The sequence below is a fragment of the Anguilla rostrata genome, chromosome 17 (assembly GCF_018555375.3).
Source record: "Anguilla rostrata isolate EN2019 chromosome 17, ASM1855537v3, whole genome shotgun sequence".
Lineage (NCBI taxonomy): Eukaryota > Metazoa > Chordata > Actinopteri > Anguilliformes > Anguillidae > Anguilla > Anguilla rostrata.
The window spans coordinates 10,651,543-10,678,559 of record NC_057949.1 but is presented as its reverse complement, the minus strand read 5'-3'; the positions used below and the strand labels follow the sequence as shown (position 1 = coordinate 10,678,559).

The window sequence follows — 27,017 nt, the reverse complement described above, 5'->3', positions numbered from 1 at the left end:
GAGTCATATCAGTCAGATAGCCTAGTCATAAGAATCGATAGTCTACATTATATCTATTATTACACGAAAACAACAATTAGCCTAATTATTAAAAAGATTCGCGTAGTTTTACTTTGTAATAAATTAATTATATAAACTAGGTATACCATATTGCCTAATCTTGAAAGTGATAGAAACGCCTCGGCACACCTCCAAATGTTTTTACGTAACAACATTCTTGACCAATCGAACGAAGCGGAGCTTAGATGTTGTATCTGGGTGTACCTCCTACGATTCAATAAAAAGCCCGAGGACAGCCCATCCAGGATAAGTTAGCCTTCTATTTCTCGCACAGGTAGAAAGACTATCAGAACGCAGCCATGAGTCTTAGCGCGAAGGATATGGCCGTTGTGAAGGGCTTCTGGAACAAAATAGCCCCGAAGGCTGATGAAATCGGCGGTGAAGCGCTGGGCAGGTAACACAGTTTCAGAACAATTAATTCCGAGTTTGGAGCTCATCGATATACGTACGATGCTCTCCCAACTTCAGTCAATTATTCAATTTTTTATATAAGGAAATTGAATTCTTTAAGGCTATAATAACGAATTGTGATCACGTTTGGAATGGTAGTTTGGTTAACTTTATGCAAGGTAACAGACTACTTTGTGCTCGTTATAAATTGATTGAAGCAATCTTTTATTACAATTCTGTCAGAATGCTGAGGGTCTTCCCCCAGACCAAAGCCTACTTCGCCCACTGGAAGGACACTTCCCCCACCTCTCCCGAGGTCAGGAAGCACGGTGCCCTCATCTTGGCAACCATCGGCGACGTCGTTAATAGGATTGAAAATATGACCAGTGCTTTGGGCAGCCTCAGCGATCTGCACGCCTTCAAACTGCGCGTGGACCCTGCCAACTTCAAGGTGGGAATTATATCTAATTCTTGTTTTATAGTATTTTTCACTGTTATCGCAAGATCACAATGATTTTCTCATATTATCCTGATGCCGTTGTTCATTAACTTGTTTATGTACGCATTCATGATTTTTTTGTTTTTCTTTTCAATTTGCATTTTCTTTCAGATCCTGGGCCACAACATCATGGTGGTCATTTGCATGACCTTCCCCAATGATTTCACACCCGAGGTGCACCTGTCCGTTGACAAATTCTTCCAGAACTTCACTCTTGCTCTTTCCGAGAGATACCGCTAAAAGCACGTTTCGGGCGTGTTCACAGCTCTGGATGTCGTATTTCCTGAACAAAAGAACCAGTCAATTAATAAAAATGGCTCAATATTACACTGGTGTTTGGGTCTTGTTGTTTCTACGCTATCGCCTAACTAATACGTAGCCATATATAAAGGAGACCGGGGCTGATGGGTACACTTTTCACTCTTACCCATATTACACTGGCAAAATTCATATTAGAATATTATAACCAGTAGCTAATTAAAATTTAAGCTCTCAGCTATAAATACATACATATTTATGTCCACGGATGTTTTCTAAAATTAGGCGACTAATAATTAAAGTCATGCTGTACACTGCAAAGCAACACGGGGTTGGTTGGCACAATGTTAAAATGCGACAGAATGAAGCAACCAATAGAAACAATTATCAACATTTAATTCCAATAAGAACCAGAAAACATAAATATTCAATGGAATACAAATAAATATGATCAATATGTGAAATATTAAAGGTATAATACAAATAGGCTAATAAAAAATAGAGTTTTATTGAGATTTTTAAGCAGTTAATCGGTATAAATGCCATGTTTCTCTCCTTTTATCTTTCTCCCTTTCTCTCCTCTCCTCTCTGTTTCTCTCTGTGTGTTTGTGTGTGTCTGCAAGGCTGTGTCTGAGTGGATCAAGTCTGTGGAGCTTGTGTGCCTGTTCACATGAGTGTTTGTGTCTGTGTGTGAGACAGAAGGGCCAAACCACAATATTGTGCAAAAAGCCCCCTGACACACAGGCATTCGGATTTGTATAGAATTATGTTGCGAATGTGTCTGTGAAATCCACGTTATTTTAAGAACGATTGTAAGAACCATTTAAAGCGGCTCTTAGCGTAGAGGCTTCTAGGAAACCCACCGCAGTGTAAATGCGAGAGCACAATTTCTTCAGCAAATTTCTCTCTCTCATGCAAAAATTTACGTAGGCCCACAAATTTACCCTGCTCGCGCACAAATTTTCTGTTCTCTCACTAGGAGATAATCCGCGCTCATTCAAATTCATCCCGCACGCTCGTGGACATCTCGCTCAAACTTCAATCTCCTTTTCTGTCCGATTTTAAATGCAAAAAAACTGCCAAAACACATATACCAATGACAGTAGGTTGCGGGTCTGACCAATGAGATTGTAAGGACTGCTGCTCCCCTACATTCTCATTAGGCACTTTTCCACCACAGGGCCGAACCGTTACCAGGGCCGCTCCGTGCCGTTCCGCGCTGCTCAGGACTCGTGGGAACGGTTACCGTTTCTGTTTCCATCTGTCCGGGACTAGGAAGTATGAATAACTAGTGACCATAGCAAGTGACGCGGTGGATCAGCGACGGCGTCCCGTTGTGTATGTAATAAACATACGCCAGTTGTTTCGTTTTTGTTATGTTATGTTTCGTTGGCTGACGATATGGACGAAGATTCTGTGTATTTTGGTCTGTTTTTGGTTTTTGTTTTTAGCGCATCCTCCACTGACCATCACTGTTGCATGCATCACAAAAACTATTACCTAACGCTTACATTACAGTGTAAAATATTCACATTATTTAATACCACTAACCTATTTAAAGACACTCAATTTCAAAAATACCGTGTGTAACCAAAATATTTTGGGCAGTAATATAATTAAATGTATAATTTTAATTAAATTAAATAAATGTATAATTTGAGAAAAGTTCATGTTGGTTAATTCAGTTGAACTTATATATACAGTTTAAATTATTTATTGAATGCTGTATTTTAAAATAATTATGAAGGGTACAATATAAAACAAAATGTTTTACAAATATGAAAATATCTATTTAAAACATGTGTTTATATAAGTTGATATACAGTATTTTAGTTTAGTGTTTACATACAGCGCTCCGAATACAACAGGAATTCAACAAGGTTATTTATGTTGTAACGGCGGCTGCTATTATTTGTGAACATTAAACTAGTTTAATATTCACAAATAACTTCCGTGTGTTAATGTAGCTAGTCCAGAATTGGACTGAGAAATAGCCAGTAAGATTCGGTGCACTGTTGTGTATCAGATTTGCATTCTGGGCCGCAAGTTGGGTATAAAAGGAGCATACAACTAGTGTGTTTTATCTTGCGCTTGCACTGCTTTCTTTTGACGTCGATAAATGAGCGCAGCGGCTCTGGAGTGCGACCCGCCTGGCTTGTCTCTTGCGGAAATCGCTACAATATTATTGTGTCTCAGTCCGCAGACAGGAGCACAAATTACCCGCAGTCAGAGATCCAGTTCTTACTGGATCTGGGCCTACAACTGTTCTCGTTATTTGATCACAAAGAAAAATTGCTGATAGCAAAAGATCTTTACAATCTAAAGCTACGGGCTTTACAATCTGTTACGCCAGTTTTAGTGGGCTACCTCTCTCTGATCGGCGGTCAGTCAGCTTCTACCCTGGCCATTTGCACCACTGAACTCTTGTATAGGGAGCTGTCCAGTGCTGAATCAGATAGGCCGATAAGCAGGCTAAAAGGGATAGGTGTCCACGCACGTATAGAGTACCGAATAAACAACAACAACAATAATAATAATAACATTTCAGATGCAGCGTATGGTTTTGATTGCTCTGATTCAATTTTAGACTGGTCTTGTTGAGAGATGGTTTTAGTTCCAGATATGCATGTGTCATAATAGTCATTTTATAAACAGTATGTATCAGTATGGAGCTTCTGATGTCCTGCCATTTTTTTAAAACATTTGATGACAGACAGCAAGAAGATGCACTTCACGTAACTCCAAAGCTGTTTAAACAGCGACGTTTTTATTCCACAATGCTTCAGTGGACCAGTGAATCAATTCATGGCAAACACATTAGACTGATTAGTTTGTTTTCCTGCAAACACAACAACGGTGTATGCGGAATTTTCACTTGGAAAATGACGGTTGAGAAGACCGCCAGATACGCACGAATATCATCTCTTCTCTCTTCTGTTCTTTTCTTCCCTCTTCAAAGAGCACTTGTTGTTGTTTTTTAATTAGAATTGGGAATAAGGACTGCAGCGGATTTTCACAAACGAAGAAGATTGATTTCAATTTATTACACGCCTGTAACTCACGGGTGTTCAATCGAGAAAATAACGTCTGCTGCAGGCCAGTGCTGAACATAAAAAAGAGAAACATTGCCATCTACTGCCCGTTCTTGACATATAACATCAACAAGCATGCAAGCAGGCAGCTGTGTCCTGACATAATAAGAATAAGACTAATAAAGTTACCAACGAGTGAATATACAAATTCAGGCAGTTAAACAGGGGGATGTTCTGGTTACGCTAGTCGTGGTACATGGCCTGTTCTATCATTGCTACACTGATGGTGTGATATCATGTGAGCTCCTGCGTCCACAATGACTTATGCTGGATTGTAGCGGATGGCGTGTGTGTGTCCACAAAGGCATTGGCGCGCATGCAGACTCACTGAGAATGTTGAAGCCTTAAGTGGTACTGGACAACAAACTGTCCCTATCATAGAACATCACAGCAACGTGTTGGATGTGTGGATTCTTCCTCTGCAACATCCAGAGAACAGGCCCCTTCCTCACCACTGACTCTACCCACCTCTCAGTCCAGGCACTAGTCATCTCCTATCTGGATAGCTTTAACTCCCTTCTCCCTGGTACCTCTGCTGGCTCACCCAGAACGTCTGTTACTGTGCTTCTCATCTGAACTATGACGTCACCAGGCTCACTCACCTTCTCATTTCCCTCCACAGGCTGCATATCAGCTGGTATCAAATTCAGAACCTTGGTGCTAGCCCATTGGTCAACCAAAGGGACAACTCATTATATGTTGAAAAGATCATCAGACTCTGTGCACCAACCAGACCTCTCCTTTATGCCAGGCCTACAGATACTTTATGATGATCGATAAAATGATCGTTGAATGCCGTACATATACAAAGTATTGCTGTTGAAAGTACCTATTTTAAAAAATATGCTTGTCTTGTCAAAATATTGTTGTTTCTACGCTATCGCCTAACTAATACGTAGCTATATATAAAGGAGACCGGGGCTGACGGGTACACTTTTCACTCTTACCCATATTACACTGGCAAAATTCATATTAGAATATTATAACCAGTAGCTAATTAAAATTTAAGCTCTCAGCTATAAATACATACATATTTATGTCCACGGATGTTTTCTAAAATTAGGCGACTAATAATTAAAGTCATGCTACATGGGGATAGACTTGCTGTTTCACTGCTTATCAATGTCTATGTGTAAGTAATACAAGTCAAACCTAAGCTGGTTTGGAACCAGGAGATAAATGATCGAAATAAGTGTATTTAAGGACGAACATGAAATAGTACAGACAGTCACAGACAGGTACAGAGACTGAAAGGGTCTGAAATGAACCCTTCTGAAAGGAGACACATTTTAGAACTGTTTCCACTCAGCTGTTTATTTCCGTTTTCACTATAAGAAAATTTTCAAAGTGAGAACATTGACAAGATAACGCCTGGGCAAACACACACACACACACAAACACGTGCACGCACGAGAAAACGCACGCATGCAAATGCACACACACACACACACACACCTCTGTTTCAGAACCGTTCCGTTTACTTTTAAAATGTTCATCTGGCCACGTATGTACATTTTCACAAGAAAAGAAATCCAAAGGCAATTGATTCCGTCAAGCTACCCTGTCATTTCAGGATAACACGGGTCTTTTCATCTCCAAGCAAAAGTCTGAAAAAAGGGGGGCAAAAAAACAAGAGATTATGCCAACTAATTTTGACTGCAGTAACACAAAAAACTGTCAGCATTGGGTGTATGTATGTATGCCTTTGGTGTCTGTTATTGCCGTTTGTCAACATAAGAACCAAAGTTGTGCCAGTGACAGTCAAAGAAGCCATTCTGAGGCTGAAAAATACAGGACAATCAGTGAGAGACACAGGCCAAACCCTAGGCTTACCAAAATCAACCGTTTCGAACATCATTGAGAACAAAGAGAGCACTGGTGAGCTCAATAATCACAAAGGGCCCGGTAGGCTAAGGTAGAACATTACAGTTTATGACTGAAGAATTCTCTCCATAATAAATAAAAACCTGTCTGATAGATCAGAATCAGTCTTTAGAAGGCAGGCATGGTGGATGTATCAGTGACTACTGTCTGCAGAAGGCTTGAACTACAGAGAAAGAACTACAGAGAAAGATGCAAACAATTAGTCAGCCGCAAAAACAGCCTGTACCAAAAAACTGACTGGGCATTTTAGCCTCTCCAATTAGCCTAACCACTTTGTCTTAGGACTTTGGAGAAAACCAGAGTACATGGAAAAGACCCACAGACACAAAGGTCCTATCCAAGATCCGATCCAAGGACCTTCTTGCTGTGAGGCACAAACGCCATCCAGCATACCATTGTGCTGCACACTATTTCATGTTACCATGACAATATGAATATTTAATGAGAAAAATAAATAAACAATATACAATATTTATAGAACAGAATAGAGTTAATTAAATCTTTGTCATTCAGTTTAACCGGTATAACCAATGTGGTTAACCAGCTTAACGAGCAAGACCATGCTGGTTGACCAGCTTGCTGGATGACCAGCTTAACGAGCAAGACCATATTGATTGGCTAGGCTCACCAGCAAGGTTTTGCTGATCAACTTGCAGCATGAATTTTCCAGCTGGCTAAGAGAGCTTTGTAAGGTTTTGTAACAATGTTGTTGTCAGCAGACTTCATAAACATTGGTTAAGTTAAAATAAACAATAGAATATGGAAAATGTACTTCTGTTTAGATTTTTAGCCAACAGTATTAATTCTCTATGTTACTCACACTAAATATAAAGTCCAATGTGACATATTTGTGACATAATGGTACAGAAATTAGCAACCTAGGTGGTAACATATCAAAATTTCTCCTTGTGTTCCTTGAAGTCCATTTGGTCTTTATGGGTCAACAAAAAAGTCACAATTTTCTATCCGGGACTCACTGATTTGGACCAATCATTTTTTGCAGTTGAGACCACACACATTTGATAGCTACAAACAATTCAATGACAGGTCATTAGAGCTCCACCCATTAAACCCGACTCCCCCAGTCATCAGCATAATCCCTTGGAATTCCCTGCTTGCAATGATTTGTCAGTTTATCACAGCAAAAGAGACCAGAGCTCTTTGCTGACCTGCGTAGTGAAGTGCAGGCTAGAGAGAAACTCTGTTGAAACAGCCAAATTTGACAGGGTGCATGTTAGACCTTTACTCCTGTGCACCGCTGGCCCACTCACCTCACGACAGCAGCAGCTACGAGACTGCCCCCTGTGGGCCCCGCCCAGTACACCCAGTGGTGCGCCCAGTAGTTTGTGATCACCGCCGGCCCCAGAGCCCGGGCGGGGTTCAAACACGTCCCGGACACGTCACCCCTGCAACGACACACACAGTGCTTTCAGACCACAGTCAGTTCATCAACCTGCTGATTTAACCAACTACATAACCTGTCAAAGCTGCCAAGTCAACCAAACAAGACAACTAAGACAGTTTAAATTTTTAAAAAAGATGTGTGTGTCCATTATCTGGCAAAACAAATATTCTTAAAGTTCAAAAAACTGGAAGCACTATCAGGCATTTTACTTCACTCTACATTTACATACATGCATCCTATAAATATACACGAACACACACTTTTCTGCGGAAGTTGACTTTTTTTTATCTTCTGTGAATATAATTTGGCCACTAGAGAGATTACTAATGCTTCACTTAGGTAAACAAAAAAAAAAACCCCATCAGAAAAGTCAAAAAAAAGTTTGAACTTTTAAAACCCTCAGGAGAAATCAGACATAAACCAAGTGTCTTGCTAAAGTTCACAAGCTTGTTGTGGAAACCACTCCCTCAGTAAGATCCGCCCCCTCTCCCACTGAACATACCCAGCCAGGACGCAGATGACGATGGCTCCGCCCACCAGGAAGGGCACAAGGGGGCTCTTGCTCTTGTGGTTGACTGCACCCATCAATACCACCAAAGTGACCAGGCAGGTCATGGTGGCCTCTCCAAAGATGGCTGCCCCCAGCTGATCCTCTGATTGGAGGACGGTGAAGGCCGCGCCTGTGGCCTGGGCGTATTTCGCCCTTGTCGTCATCACCTGGGAAAAAACATGGTTTCAGTACAGGGACACGGCTCCTTGTGCACAGGTCAAAGGAGCTTCATTTATCAACCAGAAGGTTACCGGCTTAAATAAAATGACATTTGGATTATCATTTTGCAATGCCCAGCTTTATTTTAGCTTTATTCTATTTGAAAATGGCTTATTTTAAAATAGAAACTATAAAATGACTTTAAAATATATTTTTTAATAGTTTTATTACGCTTTTAAAAAATATATTCTGCCAAATTTCGACACACATCTCTTTTTCCCCAAGGAGTTCCACAGAAAAAGAACATAAGGTTCACACAGCCGTGCTGACGTTAGCGCTGACCTTTGACATTGCGGCTCCCAGCACCCCTCCAATCAGCTGACTGATCACGTACGGGGTCACCATGTTGAGCTTCATACCTCCACACAGGTAGATGGCTATGGTGATTGGTGGGTTGAAGTGGGACCCACTATAGAAGACAGGTAAAAAGGCTGAAGAGGGCTGACCTCTCCTGTGCATTCTGTAGGTGGCGGCCATTTGAGACATTATGCCCTTGAACATTTATCTTAAACTGCCGGAAACTCTACACAACACCCTTCTGGATGGTAGCGTTTTTTCCCTGTTAAAACCAGTGCAGTGGCTGTGAATGCAGAGCACTGTGGAAGCCGTTGGAATATTTGAAATCTGAATTAGTTTCCAGACCGCAGCAGCCACTGTAGAGACACCTCGTACATCTAGCTAAACAGCGCCACCATGTGGACGCAACCATAGAAACACAGCACAGCCAAGGAAGGGTTCTGCAAAAGGTTGCAAACGCTTACCAGTGACCTATGCAAAACAAGAAAGCTGCCAAAATTTTCATAACTTTACAAAATGCTCATAACATTCCAAATGTCTCCCAAAATCCTAAAATGCTCAAGATATGTCAAAATACCCACTACATTCCAAAATGCTTAGTGTTCCAAAATACTTGGAATGATATAAAAAGTACACAAATATTTCAAACAGCTCCCCTTGGATGCACTTTCAAATAGCAAGGACTTTGCTCAAGGGCACAGTGGAACTGGATTTTAGCCTGACACTTCATGTGCAGACAGTTTCCATTACATTGCTTCAAACTCCCTGTAAACAGTAACAATTATTTTGGAAACACTTCACTTGAAGAAGGTCTAATAAAGCATTCATAATACTCTCATAAGTTCTATATGACATAAAATAATATATAATCATGCATTATAATGAACTTACATCAATTTTTGTTCATCAGAGATATTCTCCTGAGACCCAGCAGAAAAATGTTTATTTTTATGACATTACAGGTTTCTTGGATGACAAAAAATATAGTTAAATAAGGGGCGACATAGCTCAGGAGGTAAGAGCAGTTGTCTGGCAGTCGGAAAGTTGCCAGTTCGATCCCCCACCCTGGGCGTGTCGAAGTGTCCCTATGCAAGATGTCCATTGGAGTGTAGGTGTCAGGAAAATAAATGGTTCTTGAAATTAACACCAGAGACTCATGACCGCTCTACAAGGGATAAAAATGAATTTCTGAAGATATGGTTTTACAGCTTGGTTTCCATTGCTGAACCTGTTGTGACCATACACAAACAAACACAAACCCCACAAACTACTAGAAATTAAACGTACTTAAAAGGTCAATGTTTCTAGAAAATCACAGTTTAAAAGTTTACCGGGAATTCACCTGATCTCTGCCATGCATGCCACCATGACCGCAACCGCAAGACCGTGCACCAACGCCGGCTGAAACCTTCCCGTCGCCTCAGTGTTCTCGATGACTGACACGCAGCCGATGAACACGAAGAACGCAGTACCCACCATCTCAGCTATGCAGGGCTGGACCAGGGAATGGTCGGAGGAAGGATTTGGCAACAGATAGCTCCGTTTTCCCTTGCTCGTGAGTGTTGTCCACTCACACGTATGTTGGGATTTGCAGGCAAACGTGTGTCTCCATGCTGCAAAGCGCTGATTTTTCCTCTAACGTTATGCTGTTTGTCCGCAAGCCTGTGCCCGGCGGTACGATGTGGGATTTGCTCCAGATCCCAAAGCCGGTTCCAATATATACCGGCTAATCGCATGAACTTTGATAGATCTGTGGATAGCATAAACCAGAATTGTGCCTTCGCCCCGTCGTAAAAGGGGAAGACTTGTTTCCTGATCTCCAATCACAGTTTCAGCACTTGACCTAATTTACAATTCTGACCCAGGCAGCTCCCCTGTTGGAAAAAGCTCCACAGAAGAGATTAACCCTGGGTTTTGTTTGTTTTTAAAAATCAGTTTTGAAAGTCTTGACACAACAGATCAAAGCAAAATGTACATTTTACAATGGAAGGGAAATAAACTAATGTCAAGGGCTGCACTAGAAATACTGATGAATTTAACATTAACACAAACATGTTAGATGTATGAAAACAGGCAAAATAAAAACATGTTTAGAACAATTATGAACAAATGTAGTCGATATAAGCACGCGCGCCCATGCACAAACACACACACACACCATTTCATGAGGATTCGTAGGTGGTTATTTTCCATGCCACTGTTTTTCACGCGCGCATGCCCCTCTAGAGAGTGCCTCAGCCTACTTTTTACCGTTCGAAAGTGGTAGATATCGCAAATAGACTATCATAGTAACTCAACATTATAAACAGCCTTTATCATAATGAGATTGTTATAACAGCTTTGAACGCAGATGATGCCCTTAAATTGTGCACAGTACAATGTCGAAATATCTGTCTCACTAACATTTTGAAAACCGCATAAGCTACGTTTTATTCGAAAATCCTTGACCGATGAACGCGAACACACCGTACTTAAGGACTCAGCTATTTTCTTTGCAGCATGCTCAAAATCCGTTGATCACGAGCCCAGCACATAGGAAACACCCTGTGTGTGTGTGTGTGTGTGTGTGTGCGGGTGCGTGCTTGTCTTAGCTTGTTCCTAGTTATATATTTATATATTTAGTGCATAGTGGATGAAAGGTTTATTTTTCCACTCCGCCTATCTGACAAAATCATAATAATAATAATAATAATAATAATAATAATAATAATGATAATAATAATAATAATAATAATAATAATAATAATAAGGCTTCATGGCAAACGTGGTGGAGGAAACAGTTTTGGTCATTAAAAAGCCTTTATTAGTTTGGCGTATGCATACAGTCGAACAGCAATCAAAAACATAATCGCGTTTCAGCACAAGCGGCATTCGTCCACCATCCTGACGAAGGCCACTTTGTACTGGAATCTTGCAGCATCTTTTCTTTTCTGGTGCCCGGCAGACTGCATAAATTGTGAGCAATCGGCGAACAATTCATTTACAATTAGCATGTCTCATCTGCGATTACCGAATGAAAATATTTAGCCCCTCCAGAGCCATCTTAAAACTGACACAGACGAGAAACCCGAGGTATAATAAGTATTTAGAAAATAATAATAATTAAAAAAAAATAAAAATAACAAAAAAAAAAAAAACAGGCTAATCAATTAACAATTCATGAAACTGGTAATGTATCAATGTCTGGCAATATCGCACTTATAAAGCGTTCCAGACATTGCATGTCTATTGAAACATTACCTATTTATCTTGGTTTCTAATTTTATACATAGTATATAATATATGTCTATTGGCAATATGAGCTTCCTCCATAACAAAACGGTAGCCTATAATGGCCTACTGTTAAAAAGAAAACAATCGCTGGAATATTGCATAGTATACATTTATATTTGTTGCATATATAAATCCCATAAAATAAGATTTATGATAACAGTTAAATAGCAGCTAAATAACCGGATGTATACAGTATTTTCCCTTCAGTAAATTGATTTTCAGTGGCAGCACCGTTTTTTTTTTACGGGGGCGGAGGATATTTTTACAGCGTAGTCCTATGTAGTGTGTTCAGACACGTATGGCTATTTGATGTTTCCTTTTTAAATAGGCAGGCTATTTACGTGCCCTAAGTGCACAGTATATATATATACTGTATATATATATATATATATTTACTATAGCCTACTGTATATTCCTGCAGTGAAAGGTGAATAAGTGAATCGTGGCTAAAAAATTACAGTAGCTACCAGCTACTGCAGTTGGCATGAATAATCCCTTAATGGCTTGAAATAGAACCGAGCCGTTTTAGGAGGGTTTATTCCTTCACGTGAATATTGGAACGATCTTCCTCGAGGCTTACTGTTGCAACTTAAGCCTGTTACTTCAGAAGCACGCGTATCGCCCGGTCACCCAACAGGAGTCTGTGGACATCAAAAAGAAAACGGGAAAAACAGAAAGATGCAATGAGGGATGTGGAATTAAACAACAAAAATCTAACGCGGTTAAGATCTGATTTCAAACACCAGCTTTGAAGTCACTAAGATAATCATTTTATTGCTGGACCAGTGGCGGACTCAAGCTGTTTCAACGGCAGGGGAGAAAACATAAAAAGGGCACCTACTGCACGACATGGGGCCCCACCAGCGCGCAAAGAGCTATGATGCATCGTGTTTTCTCACTTGGAAGGGCATATAAGAGGGCACTTCATGAGTTTTTTTTCATCAGAAAGTGCAAGTTTATCCCATTTTAAGGGCACCTATATGGCACCACATCACATTTTCTCCACTGGAGGGGCATCCATTAGGAAACTTCCCCACATTCTCACGCATGTAGGAGTACCCTATACAGCACTGCATCCCATTTTCTCTACTGGAAAGGGCACCCTTTGGGACACTGTCATGTAGGGGCGGCATAGAGGGCACTTCATAACGGCACCCCTTTCCATTGGAAGGGCACCCATAGGGAACGTAAAGTTTAGACCATTGTAAGGGCACCGCATCACGTTTTCTCCACTAGAAGGGCACTCATTAAGACACGTTACCGAATTTTCTTACTCTAGAGGGCACATCATCACAATTTATTGCATGAAGGGGCACCCTTCATACACACCTTCAGGGGTAATTGTTCAAAATGTAGGGCCAGACAACTCACAAGTTCGATTCTTCTTGAATAAGGGAAGCTTTGGCACAGATGGGACTGAAGCTAAACATTTCCCATGTAATGGCAATATAATGGCTCATAATGGTCTCCTTGCGATAGGGAAGGGTAGGCTGTAGTTGACAGAACAGCACTATGGTAATCTTGGTTTAAGGGGAGTTTGGACTCTACCTTACGAAGCCGACCGTGAGCAGAGCCCCCGCCATAGGGCCCACCCAGTAGATCCAGTGGTAGCCCCAGACGTTCGCCACAACTGCGGGCTGGGTTCATGCAGGCGCCGGACACCGCGCCCCTGAAAACGCAAAACAAAAAGACGTTTAGCTCCCGTTTCATTCACGTAAAAAATACCCTCGCTATACTGATTATTGAAGCTCGACTTTCTGTTGGTGAAAATAAAAAGATTCACGTAATACAGTGCACTGATTGGTCAACGAGCGTTTTCTGGGTACTCCTTGGCTAAATACATAAAATGCTTTAAGGCACCTCAGGAGATCTTTGCAGAAATTTCTCAGTGAAAGTGTTTCACTAAATTTAGCCCACACGATATTCCTAAACAAGCCTTTTACATGCTTTTAGAAAGGTTTTCAAATTGTGACGTTTGCCTAACATTGCAACTTTATTACAAGGCACCATAGAACATTAATAACCACCCATACGGACATTGAGAACTTAACACTGATTTTTAAAAGCTGTACCCAGCCAGGATATTGGCCACCACAGTAAGGGGTGCAGAGGGGTGCCAGGAGCCCCCTGGTCTGGCTGTTGACCGCCCCCATGCACACCACCATGGTGAGAAACAGCGTCATCACCGCCTCGGCCAGCACTGCGGGCCACACCTGGGCGTCGGCCTGCACCGAACTGAAGGCTGCACCTGTGGCATTGGCGTAGCTATGTGGGGTAGAGATAGCCTGTAGGGAGGGATAATTACACTGTTACACCGAAGAGAGTCACATAGTCATAATAAGCCATTGCATAGCTGCGCCATGATTCTGTTTATTTTACCATGTACAGGCGAGCTTTCATTTCACCACATTTAAACTGAGTAAACCCCCAGAATGCACATATTAACATCAAAAATAACAAAAAGAGACACGATCAAATATGATATCTTGTTCTCTTTGATTTTGGGACATATTTTGAGTATGTATCCACTTCATGTTCAAAATAATGTATATAAAAGCATTCATAACATTTGCATTTTCTAACAAAAGGTACAATACTTTTACAGTACTTAGTACAGTACAGTACTAATATTTAAATGACATTCCTTATACATTTCATTTTTAGCAGGTATACATTCTGTGGAGTCTTGAGATTGTTTCAGTGTATATTGGCGTAATCTGGAAATGGGACAACAGCTATTATAGAGTTCAAAGACACAGGGCAAAGTGTGTGGAATTTTACAACCAACATGAAAGCAGTTTTGGAACCATAGCATGCATGTAAGCACACATGCACTCACACGCACACACGCTCACACACATTTTATACTCTAAGCAGGAATGGAAGGCAGTTCCTAGTATGCATATCATACAAGATAACTTATCTGACCAAGATAAAACACCCAGAAGGTGTGAAGTTATTGTGTTGTTGATGACTGAGACGGATCATTAGGCACATACCAGGGCATTCTTTTTTAAACCCCACCATTGATTTGGCTCACATTTTACAGACCCAAAAGAAAAAAGATGGCTACTTAATGTTATTTTACTGATAAAACCTGATAAACACTGAATCACCATTAACCAAGCAGAGATCCAGGGAAGTAAAACATTCCACGCTACATTATTTGCAGTGTTAATAAAAAAATACGTTTGTGAGGGAAGTGAAAAGTGATATGTTACATTTTAAAAATAAAAACATCGTTCGGCGAATTTTCATAAAACCTCCAGTATGTACTGCAAAAATGTTTTCACCAATTGCCTCGTCACTTGGACTGCCTGTGTGGTTAATGGCTACCATGTGTATGAGATGTTTTCAGGAAATGTTGCTTATCACATTGCAGCACTGTAAACACATTAGCAAAAAACAAAGAAGTATCGGAAAAAACCTAAATTCATGACAGCCAACGAGAAAGGGAAATTTTCAACTGAACTGCACAGTTTAAAAGCCAAAAAAACTAGACACTTCAACAGAAATTGGAGTTTCTGTTGCGGCCTACCCTTTAGATTAAAAAAAAAAAAAGAATTTCTCTTTGCAGCGAAGGTTTAAATATTGTACAACATAATTGAGGACAAAAGGCAGCCAGGCTTTTGCTGTCTGTCTGTCTCTGCTTTAGACTTTGATTGAATCAAGTCACCTCAGCCTTCTCCTGCTGATGAAATCAGTTTTTAGGTAGTTCTAACGCATAGCCCATCTGATGGGATCCTGGACTCGCCTTGATGAGGCTAGAGGTCCTCCTTTGTTGCAGGTTGTGGTTAAAGCCCCCTGGAGACCCCTCTGTTAATCACTGACGGAGGGGTTAAAAAGCTTATCTGTCTGAACGAGCTCCTTCACAAAAACATCACAATCGCGTTATCGGCCTACGGCCGCCCGGAGGGGCGGTGAGGAGCGCAGGTGCGGTTGGGGGATGATAAACCACAAGCCCAGGTGGTTTCACAACTCGGGACGGGATCCAGCACGGCAGAAAGATCCCCACAACTAGATCCCCACAGTAGATTTTACTGTCATACAAGAGAGCTGGGGAGTTAAATATGTATCAATTTGTCTGAATGTTTGAAGTTATAAAACTTTCATTTCAATTCATTCATTAAAAATAATTGAAAAGAGTGTGCAGTAAAGAGAGTGGGATTTAAAATATACACAGGTGGAACTCGACGGCGATGATGTCGACTGCGCCCTTGACTGATCGCTTTATCACGCACTTACATTCAGATTAATCCACTGCCACATAACATACAACATGTATTACTTTGCTGCAGACCTGAGTCAAATATAAGTTACAAACCTTGTTTTTCAATGTCTCTAGATGCATGCAAAAATGTGAAACACTTCTATCAAACTCTAGTCATTTTAATCAAGCGGGTTACTAACAAGCACACACAATTGTACAAAAGAAGAAATTTTTTCTGAATAATGATTTAACTTGAACTTTTTTGTTGTTGCCATAAATGCTTAAAAAATTATAAGGGTACCAAAACAGTTCCAATATCATTATGTAATTGTTAATGAACAATTCTCAAATAAATTGGTAAATCGGTTGGTCCATACTAGTGCAGGTAGAGAACATAATGGGTATGGGAGGAGGAGTGGACCTACCTTGGCCAGTCCAGCCCCGATCATGCCCCCACACAGCTGGGCCAAGATGTAGGGGACGAGCAGGGCCAGGTTGAGACCCCCGATAAAGCAGACCGAGAGCGACACAGCTGGGTTGAAATGGCCGCCACTGTGGGGGTACAAGGCAAGAACCGGGGGAGACATTAAAGGCATCTCCTCTTAACCTAATCAAAGCCATTTTGAGATCACAACCTCTGAGGACATCACGCGAGAGGTCAAAGGTCATCATGATTATGGAGGGAGGTTAGTCAGGGCAAGTGGGCACAGCCCTGGAAAGAACTTTAGAGAGATCCAGGCCTAGAATTCAATTCCATCCAAAAAAATCTGTAACTTTTGCTTGTTTGAATATTTCACTTCTGAAAAGCAAGCGTTGGTTTCTTTTTTATTCATAAGCATCACTCGCAGTTCAGGGATCACAAAAATTAACTTTGCCACCTGAGGCTGTGGGAGGAAAAAGCATTTGCCTTTAAGTCAAAGTTAGGTGTGAATGACGACCCAGTCCATCTGGGTTAAACAGTACTCTTGAGGCAGCCATGTGCTGGGCACTCATCAGTGGAAAGCAGGCAAACCCACATCACATTCCGCAGTAGAAAAACACCGTGGCAACCAATTCCTGTCTCAGATCTTACTATCGCCTTCAATTTAAGCCCAGTTTAAGTTTCCATTGGCTGGAAGCACTCTGAGAAGTCTAAAGGGAAAGACTCTCTGCTGCTTTAAAATCTGCTATGGTGATGATCAAAAAAATCTTACATTTAATTTCACGTGGCACAACAAACAGGACAGACTATACGATAAAATCATCCCTGGACTTTAACAAGGCTGGAAAGAGATTTTAAAAATGTGGTATTTCTTAGATTTAAAAAATACATGTAAACCTAATAATTTGCACTGTTTCTGGTCTTTCTTACAGAAACATCTAAACATCTTTCATTCCCAAAATAGATCCTTGGAGACATGGAGCTAAACAAGAGCTGGATAACAGAAATTTAAGGTAAATTTTCAAAAAAAAAAGGAAGAAAAAAAAAAACTCCCAGGTGTCCCGCACCCCATCCCCAGCGCCCATCCCCCTGGTCCTGCCTACCTGATGGCCCCGAGGACGGCGATGACGATGGCCAGGGCCAGGCCGTGTGCCAGGGCGGGCTGGAGCCTCCCAGTGCCCTCGGTGTTCTCGATGACGGCGAGGCAGCCGGTGAAGATGAAGAGCGCCGAGCCCAGCAGCTCGGCCAGGCAGGGCTGGACGTAGCGCTCGAAACAGCGCGCTGTGCGCCGCGGACCAGCCTGGGCCTCCCCCTGGCCTTCCCGCCACTTCGCCCCCAGCTCCAGATCCCCGGCGTTGCCAGGGGAAACCTCGATAGCCTCTGCCTTGCTCTCCATGTCGGGACGGCTTCTCAGGCAGCTGAATGCACCTTTGGCTGATCTGTGCTCTGACAGTACGTTCCATAGACACATATGAATGCGCTGATAAGGACGGGGGGGGTGGGGGGGGCAGGGGGCGGGAGGCAAACACACGGGGGTAAGGGGGGTTAAATGCCGCAGAGTCTGCCGGTTTTTTGTTTTCACCTTAAGATCAGCAACCAATTTGATCTACTTTGATCAAGTTGAATGTAATGGTTCTTCTTGATTGAAAGATGCATGGGGGGGGGGGGTACTTCAAGCCTGTCACATAACAAGAATGCTCTGCACTGTCATCACCAATCAATAATAATAATAATAATAATAAACAATCAATCATACAATCAGTCTTTAACGAAAGTTAAAGATAAAATGATACTGTTGGACTGCTTCTTCTATGAGACTCAAACTGCTTTGAAACGCACAACACAGAGAAGTGCCAGGAATTACATGCAATTGAAGACAGCAACAAAAATGAGAAAAGGACCAACTGCTGATGAGGATGTAAATATATGTCCATACGAGTGGTAGAATTTTGCTACACAATATATTTATAAATATATTTTAAAACTATATTTTTTCCCCTTTCGATTTTTAGAGGTTTAGAGGTTTCAGGGATCAGGTTTCACATGCCTTTTAACACCTTTATGAAGATGAGCAGGGTAAAACGCCTCCTGTTTTCACCCAGCACAATGTCTCGTGTCTTTGTGAGGTAGGTTATCGCCTTAGATCGGCGTTTATAAGGTTCAGTTAGTTATAACTGAGCAGACAGTAAAGATAAGGGAAGTGTCTGTGGATATAGCAGTTTTAAAAAGGTAAAAGTGCCATGATCTGTATCTACAGTTTGAAGTCTCGCATTTTTATCCTGCTTGTCACAACTTGGCATTTGTGTTCTGATGAGATATCTTGTAAACATTTCCATGTTTGAATGTGGACAAAAATATGAATGTGCAGGAAAACAGAAAAATATGATGTAAAATGAAACACCAGGCAGATATAGTAGAGTGACCAAATTAAATGGTTTAATTAGCCAAAATCTCAAGGTAAAAAACAATCCATCATCTAAAAAGGGCCCTGATGTTCACTATACAATCACACAAGGGAAAAATAAAATAATTAAAATTATGTTGTTCAGTGCTAGTAGTGCTTAACCACAACCCCCTCTATCTCTGACACTCATACACCCATGCATGCACTAGTAACATACATGCACAGACACACACACACACACACACACACACACACACAAACAAACACTAGCTTACAAACAGACATAAACATGAATGATGCATCAATGATTTGGTGGCCAGCCTTATATACACTTGTTGGCTACTGTGTACATAACTGCTGACAGCAGGAAGGAGCACTGCTTTTAACCTACTGGTTCTTTCTCCAGTGAGAAATAGCTGCTGAACAATGGCTGGGCAGATGAAACATGGTGGTTTTGATTTCTCAGTTTCTGTGCACTGCACGCCATCTTAGTTTAGAGCAAGACGTATGGGTGCATGTTTGTCTGAGACAAACAAAGCAAGGCTATGACAGCCAGCGAGATGGAGGAATCCACAGATGGGGAGTAACTCTATGTTACAGCAGTAGGGATTATATAAGAGAAAAGTTACAATTGGAGGGAAACCATGTGAGGCAACCAAAGGCCAACACCTCTAGATGAGATCATTCAGATTTTATCTGATTGAAATTCAATCTAATCACGCTGTGCATTGGCCCAGGAAATTAAATGTAATCGTAGGAAAACAATGCAATAACATTTCTTGTTCATTCTGGTTAGAGCCAAACTCGAAGTAACATAATAAGAGAGCAATGCGTGCTTACGTTCCGTAAAGGTAGGGACAAACTCCAGCGCACTACACAAGTGAGCACACAGCAATGTCAGTGTTCAATGTCAGTTATTTTACAAGGATACGTTTGCACACGTGTTGCAGTAAACCGCCGGTGTGTTGAATAGATACACGATGCGCCTGTGCTTTCCTGTACTTTCTAAGCCCAGTAAAATAATCAAAAGGTGACATTATGAAAGAATCCAAAGGATGTCCTATGTACTGACCCAGATAGTTTTTTTTGTTTTGTTTTTTTTTTTTTGCGCGCGATAAAGTATATTTTAGATATTTCTAGAAATTTCTGGCGACGTGCTAGCTTTACAACGGCAGGCAAAGCGCAAATGGTATTTCTCTAAATAAAAAACATAGCCATAATCATATAACAATGCTTGGGCCAATCTTAAACAAACTATTAAATAAAAAAATAAAAATAAAAAAAACAGAGAATGAACATTTGACATTGTATTTGAAATATACGTGAAATTATGGGATGGCTTGTTTAGCCATGGTAAGCGCTGTCTTTTAATTAATATAAGAATAGTCATAATAGGCGTATAGGTAAAATATTCAATAGGCTGCAATTTACCAAACAAATTCATGAATAAACTGACGAAACGTTGTCACAATTAAGTTAAAGACTCTTGTAGCAGAAAGTCACGGGACGGAACGCGTAAAACATGGTGACGCTGCCGTGAGGAAGGCTTGCGCAAACAGACGAGCGCCACCCTCCGGGGTTATCGCATGGCCCGTTTACACAATAAGATAAGCCATGATGTAGTTAAGGCCACGATTAAATATAACGTAATTACAAATGTGACCACTGCCCTCAGGAGACCCTGTGAGTCAATGGCCGTGAACCCACTGACCACAACTTCGAAGGTTACGGAGTTACTAAATTTTCCTTCCGAAATCTGGACGAAACCCTCGGCATAGTAACATATAAAATGCAAATGATAATGATTAGTCAGATAAAATAAAACATGTCACATAATATTTCAAAATTTTAGGCTACCGAAACCTGCACACACACACACACACGTGCTAAAATCAGGAAGGGGGAAAATACTTTTTCACGGCGCTGTACATGTTCCAAGTTGATTCCACAATTTCCAACAGTAAGATACATTAAACTGCTCAATTATATGGTATGAACTAATACATTTAGGTTGGTGTATTTATTATTGCTTGTTACTTGTGTAGCTGTCCCAGTACTTTTGCATTTAACTGTATATGTACAGTTTCTCATAGTTTATTCAGGGACAATTCTCCTCTTATTATTTGATGTTAAGTGCCTGAGATTGACCAATATGTATTTCTACAAATCTACTCTCTGCAATACAATTTAAAAGGAATGGCGTTTTATGGCTAAAATCTAACGATTGAAAAGCAATGGCGGTATTGAATGCTCCATACTCCATAGGAATCTAATTCCATAGCAACCATTGCAGCTCTCCATTGCTAGTCATAAACATGTCACCAGAGTACAGACAATTTCATTCCTATTTCAGTCCATAAATCAATCTAAATATTTGTCTGTTTTTAAGACATCATGTAGGTGAAAAGCAGATGATTATCGCAAAAATACAAACAAACAAAACAAGTTTTAAACATAATGGTAAGTTACTCACACATACAAAGCACTGTCTATATGTCATTACTGAAAATTTGCTAAATCTAGGCCTGACATAAAAAGTATTGATATCAAAATGATGCCAAGTTATAAAACAATATTGGCTATCTTAACTCACAAAAATTAAACAAGCTTTATTCCAAAGCTATGCTACCCAATGTTTCCTATATAACTTCGTGTAACTTGGCCCTGTTTTTTTTTTTTTGCGCAAGTGTTAAATCGACCTACCTGTATGGTCTTTGCAGGCCACAGTTTTGCCAGTAAAATGTAGCATGCCCTGTTCTTCAAATTATAAAGTCGCCTGTGCGTCATTCAAGAACATTATTAACGCAATTCATTTTTTGCCACAAAAAAAATAAAAATAAAAATAAATAAATAAATAAAATAAAAAGCCAATAAAAATAATTTCAGCATCCAGGGCAATAAGTGGCTGATTAGTGCCCTGCGACCGCAAGGGGGCGCATTTAATTGTTCTAAAATGAAATGTATGTAAGTTACAGCTTGGTGCCCCATGCCTATACATATTATTTACAGTGGGGGGTTTAGTCCTCAACTGTCAGGGCCGGAACTAACAGAGTCAGCATCATATTAGAAAGTTCATATTAGCATCATATTAGAAAGTTCAATTTTACATGGGTAGTTCAATAATTTATTACTTATTTTACTACTGATGAGTGACCAAAGGCACTGTAATGCACAACCGACCCCCCTAATTGTGGAAGGGGGGGGGGGTCTTTCCAGCTCTACCACGAGACTCTTGAATATTCATACAGTCTCATTAATATAAAATTAGAACAGCCACTGTTGTACGTAACTATCGCATGTCACTGTCTACAATAGCTTCCATACAGGGAAGTGAAAATCATTTCCTGTGCGATAAACAGCTGCAGTATCCAGTCCAGTGGTCATCAAAACTGAAATGGGCTTCTAAAGCCGAAGGGACGTCGGTGGTGTTGGATTAGTTAAGAATAAATATCGATTGTTCCGTTGAAAGTGTGTTTCAGCTGATCACTCGGTTGCTTCATGTTTGTTCACTAGCAAGTCGACAAGAGTGTTGGTAAGCTAGTCATCTGTGTCGACAGTGTGCTAGGTGGCTGCATAGGATCTCGGGTTGTCGTTGCTGTCCACAATGTCGATTGCTCTGGTTAACTACTGGATTATCGTCTGATGAAGAATATCGGGTGGGTGGTTTTTTAAAGGAAGACGTCGGAATAAAGAGCAAAAATGAAGAAACAGTTCAATCGAATGAAACAGCTCGCCAACCAGACTGTTGGAAGGCAAGTACAATTTGTTTTGTGAGTTAGTCTTGCTACATGTTCAGGTTGTTTTATGAGCCTTTCCCTAATTTCGTACAGTAGACTAGCTACCCTTTAATATTTTGCGGGGTTGTCCTGGTCGCAACTGCTTTGAACTACAGGAAATTAAAGTCATCTTTGGTGGAAAGTTAAAGAGTAGCATTACATTTTTCGGTTTGGGAATAAAAATATAAAGTTTATTACAACGTGTTTCTACATGTTTAAATTCTAGTGTCACACAACTCCCTGTTCTGTATATGGGTGCGTGTTGTGACATGTTTTATCAGATAGCTCGTTGAAAGTCGTGATTCTTATGGTAGGCTAGATTAGAACTTACTTTACTAAAGAGAAAATATATTCTCACCCCGCTGCAACACACGCTGTTTTACTCTAATCTTTACAGTAATATGAACATATAATAACAGGAAGCGATTTGGATGCATACTTTTTTCATTGCGATGTTTGTGTGGACTATTAGCCTATCTCGCATTTTACCACAGTATCGGTTACTCAGGATCCGTATTAAATCTGTTTTGTGCATTTATGACCGAAATGAATGCGTGTGCTCGTGTACGGCCTTAACGTCGTCTGATTGTTGGGATCTGAGTCTATTATGAACAAGGTCCTGCTGTGACTGACGCGACCGGATAGGTGTGTTTGCTGGTGAACCATGGGTTTGAATCCAGAAGGCTGCAGGTATGACTTCCGGTGTGGGTATTTTAGCGAGATTCTAAACATGAAAATTTTGTGCAAATATCAACTGATGTCAGTACATGACGCAAAAAAGATGCTAAGTCAAAGGAGTAGTTCACCCTTTTGAAAATTATTTACGTTCTAGTATATGATCTCACAGGTTTTATGTGTAACTAAGGATATTTTGGATACTTACAGAAGTTCTGTCACAACCTGCCAGGTTTACAATGGCTAACTTTGGGGCATCGGTGGGTTTGTGGTTTAAAGCGAGAAAATACACTTCAGGTAACTTCAAATTAGCTTGTACAGCACTGTTATATTTCCAGAGGGTATATATGAACACATTAATTTTATAGTGTATAGTATTCACGACCATACCTCAGTTTAAAAGTAGCGCAAGCTCATTCCTCCGAAGGTTAAGGACCATAGAGGCATGGTATAGATGCAACTGGCCTTGCCAAAGGGTAACCCTCACATGCCATGTCGCCTCAAACCCGCCTGACTTTTCAGAGGGTCCAGACCCACAGCTTGGGAACCACTGCTCTTGTTCCTGAAATCGCTCCAGTAGAGCCCACTCCAGCCCTGGCTGTGAAGCCAGTAGTGCAAATCCATCCAACTGACCTTGAACGAGTGGTAAAAATTACAAGCGGTGCCTGTATGCAGTAAAAGGATGGAAGGGTTTATGTTGTGAACTACGCATGTTCTTGAACGTGAATGCTTAGATGGTGTGTGTTTACGTCGTAGAGCCCACAGCCATGAATCCATAAAATGGCGCCGATTGATGCAAGTTTGTCACATGGTCAAGCTTCAACCTTCAGCGTTGGAGTGATGCAATACTTTCCACAGACTTTAACGTGAAAAGTGATTCCTTTTCTTGTAACATTTCAGACCTGTACAGGCAATAATTACTTTCCAGTGGAAAAAAAAAAGATGTGGGGGCCCTCAAAGATCTTGCACAATTTGGGTGGGGGATGGTGGAAGGAGAACAGGCTGATTATACCATTCGTGTTACCGTGGCATTGCCCTTTGACCTGTCAGCGGTGTTGAGTGTAAAACATTACCTCTCCTGCAAGTTTAGGAGCAGAAAAGGAGGCTGGGGCCTCTGGACAGCATGCAGAGTGTGTGGAGACTGGCAGAAAATTCCAGATCCTCCCCAGGACTTGCACTTTCCTCATTTCCCGACTCTTTGTGTACTTATTATCAGCCATTTTTATTGGACTACATATAAACCATTGCTCTGATTTCATTTACAAAATGGCTAAATAAAATGTGAAGTTTCCATGGGAAATGAAAGGACCAAAAAAAGCCTTCACCCCTCGAGCATTTGTATGTGTAAAACAACATCTGTTTTACCTTACAACTATCAGTGAATTTAAGATTTTGATGCACCATAATTGGAACAAAAATATTTTTTTGAACTTTGCAAAGTGCTCATCATTTTCTGGAAATAAATGTCCAAAATATTTGAAAGTGACACCCCCAGCCCAGTAAAATAATTTCATAGGATATTCTATTATGATAATGTTTTTTTTGTTTTTTTTTGCTGAACCTGCCTAGGTGTCCTTAAAGGAATATTTTCAATGTCTTCTTTACCTCAGTGCAGAGATCCATCCGGGTGCCCTCCTTGTGGAATGTACAGTAGGGTGAGGGGAATCCCCAGTTTAATTTTCCCTTGATGCATGGATCCAAAGCATTTCCATGGCAAATAGACCATTTCAGCTGAGTTTAAAGAAAAAACATTTAGTCATAATTTATCAGTTAAGGGCGTTTCAGATTTAACCCCGCACTCACCATGCCTTGCTCTCTCTGTCCATGCACCTGACGCCTGGATTGATTTGATTTCCCAGCATTTTGCTCCTTGGTTTCTATCTCACCAGGGTAGAGATCCAGTCAGTGCTCCTGGGTCACGGGTAAATTCTCATTCCAAGATCTGTTGCCGTTCTGTGATTTTGGCACGGCTGATACCACAACATCACTGGCGAGTCAGAACTTGTGAACCATCGCTGTATTAGGAAATAAATACAGAATAACCATGTGCATCACTGTGCATCACTCTACATCGCTGCATATCAAGACAATTTCAAATTTAGTGAATCTGTGCAAGCTGTGGCACAGATTCTTCCCCATCTAGCAAAACATTGCTAGTGTTATGGTTTTGGGATCGTGGACAGGGGCAGGGTAGGGACAGGGGGAGGACTGAGAGTGGACTGTTCCTGGTGGTTCCTGTGATTGTGAAAGTGGGCTGCCCCTTCTCAAAGGAAAGGCCTGTTTTTACTCTGAGCCAAAACAGGAAGCGGGAGCTGGGACAGGGGCTGAAGTTCCACGACAGTGTTGGCAAGTGCCCATTAAAAGTTTTATGCCTGGTAAGGTGCCCAGTCCACTGTGTCTCACATCATCCTGAATGATGTCCCCTCTGGGCTGAATGCACAGTGCATCGGTGGAAGGTGTAGTGAAACTATGACATCATCCTGACTGAGAGGTTGAGAGGGATTCTTGCTTTAACCTCAGCTGTCTGAAACAGAAAAGGAGGGGTGTGGGTTTTGACACTGGTTTTTTTTGCCACATTCTTTCCATCTGTTTATCTGTCTGCCTGTTTGCGAGATATCTCCAAAAGTTATGAATGGATTTACGTGAAACTTTGTGGGAAGCTTGCTCATGAGGCTCATAGGGAAAAGAAGAACTGATTAACTTTTCACACAAGTAGGCCAAAGGGGGGACATGTTGGTGTGCATGGCTTCTTCGCACGCAACTTCTGAACAGTTACACATAACACCAAAGAACTTTGTGGAAAGGTTTATCAGGGGGCCAAGAGGAACTGATTAACTTTTCACGGCAATTGGTCAAAGGGGGGACTGGCAGTGGGCATGGCTTCTCACAAAAAGGCATGCAACAGTATGAACAGATTCACATAACACCATGAAACTTTTTGTCTCTATCAGCAGAGAGGTGCTGGAGAACTCATTTTCAGTCACTGAACAAATATATATTTGACTAAAATAAATTAATATTATATTAAATATGAATATAATACTGGCCAGTTGGTCACATGGTGTTGTAATAACCAACTAAAATGCTTAAGAGTGGTTAGAATTTGAACAGGCATATCTCATGCCCATTTTGAAATACAGTGATGAAAATGCATGCATCTCCAGATGCGAAGGGCATGGAAGAATTTCTTATTTTTTGGTGAATATTCAACATGTGGTACTGGTATATCTTGAAAACTGCATAATGTTGGTGCAGGTATGCCACATGCATGCTGCACAAAAGCTGATGTTTCCCAGAACTGGCCTGGGTTTTCTTTCTGGCTTCTGCTTTGATTTCTATGGAACGGCCATCTGAAGGCCGTGTGTAGCAGCGGCTCCTGAAGTGAGGGTGTGGTCCCACAGATAGATTTTGGGATAATGCACTAAAAATTTACCTGCTGTAATTTAATGCTCTTTCACTGACAGTGTCAGCAGTAAAATGGAACAGCGTGCTAAACAGTGAACCTGTTTGTTCTGCTGAATCTGCATATCAAATATCCTGCACTTCACAGGTAATGGTGTGATGTTAGGCTGAGACTGTTAACGTCAGGAAACCCACACTCCCC

At 41.0% G+C, this 27,017-nt stretch overlaps 3 protein-coding genes and 1 pseudogene across 6 annotated transcripts in view; 2 read left to right on the top strand and 2 right to left on the bottom strand.

Annotated features, from left to right (window-relative positions):
- The first annotated feature begins 292 nt into the window (after nt 1-292).
- Nucleotides 293-1,276, top strand: LOC135244047 (hemoglobin anodic subunit alpha). Its single transcript, XM_064316246.1, has 3 exons — nt 293-454; nt 694-901; nt 1,061-1,276. Exons 1-3 carry the CDS (start codon nt 360-362, stop codon nt 1,187-1,189), a joined length of 432 nt encoding a protein of 143 aa, XP_064172316.1. The 5' UTR covers nt 293-359; the 3' UTR covers nt 1,190-1,276.
- Nucleotides 1,277-5,848: 4,572 nt separating this feature from the next.
- LOC135244042 (aquaporin-8-like) lies at nt 5,849-10,158 on the bottom strand. 2 transcript variants are annotated; one of them, XM_064316242.1, is made up of 5 exons: nt 10,131-10,158; nt 8,640-8,766; nt 8,091-8,305; nt 7,455-7,589; nt 5,849-5,906 (listed from the first exon to the last, which is right to left on the bottom strand). In XM_064316242.1, exons 2-5 carry the CDS (start codon nt 8,712-8,714, stop codon nt 5,864-5,866), a joined length of 468 nt encoding a protein of 155 aa, XP_064172312.1. In that variant the 5' UTR covers nt 8,715-8,766; nt 10,131-10,158; the 3' UTR covers nt 5,849-5,863. The 2 variants fall into 2 exon arrangements, with proteins under 2 accessions (XP_064172312.1, XP_064172311.1); XM_064316241.1 differs by having other exon boundaries at nt 9,997-10,152.
- A 1,264-nt stretch (nt 10,159-11,422) lies between these two features.
- On the bottom strand, nt 11,423-26,408 carry LOC135244039 (aquaporin-8-like; annotated as a pseudogene).
- Nucleotides 22,257-27,017, top strand: part of arhgap17b (Rho GTPase activating protein 17b) — a 28,651-nt gene continuing 23,890 nt past the window's right edge. For 2 of the 3 annotated variants that reach the window (XM_064316228.1, XM_064316229.1), the window contains exon 1: nt 22,258-22,714. In XM_064316228.1, the coding sequence (XP_064172298.1) occupies nt 22,662-22,714 (53 nt within the window). In that variant the 5' untranslated portion in view covers nt 22,258-22,661. Of the gene's footprint in view, nt 22,715-27,017 lie in introns of all 3 variants that reach the window. The other variant, XR_010326883.1, reaches the window with a different exon arrangement.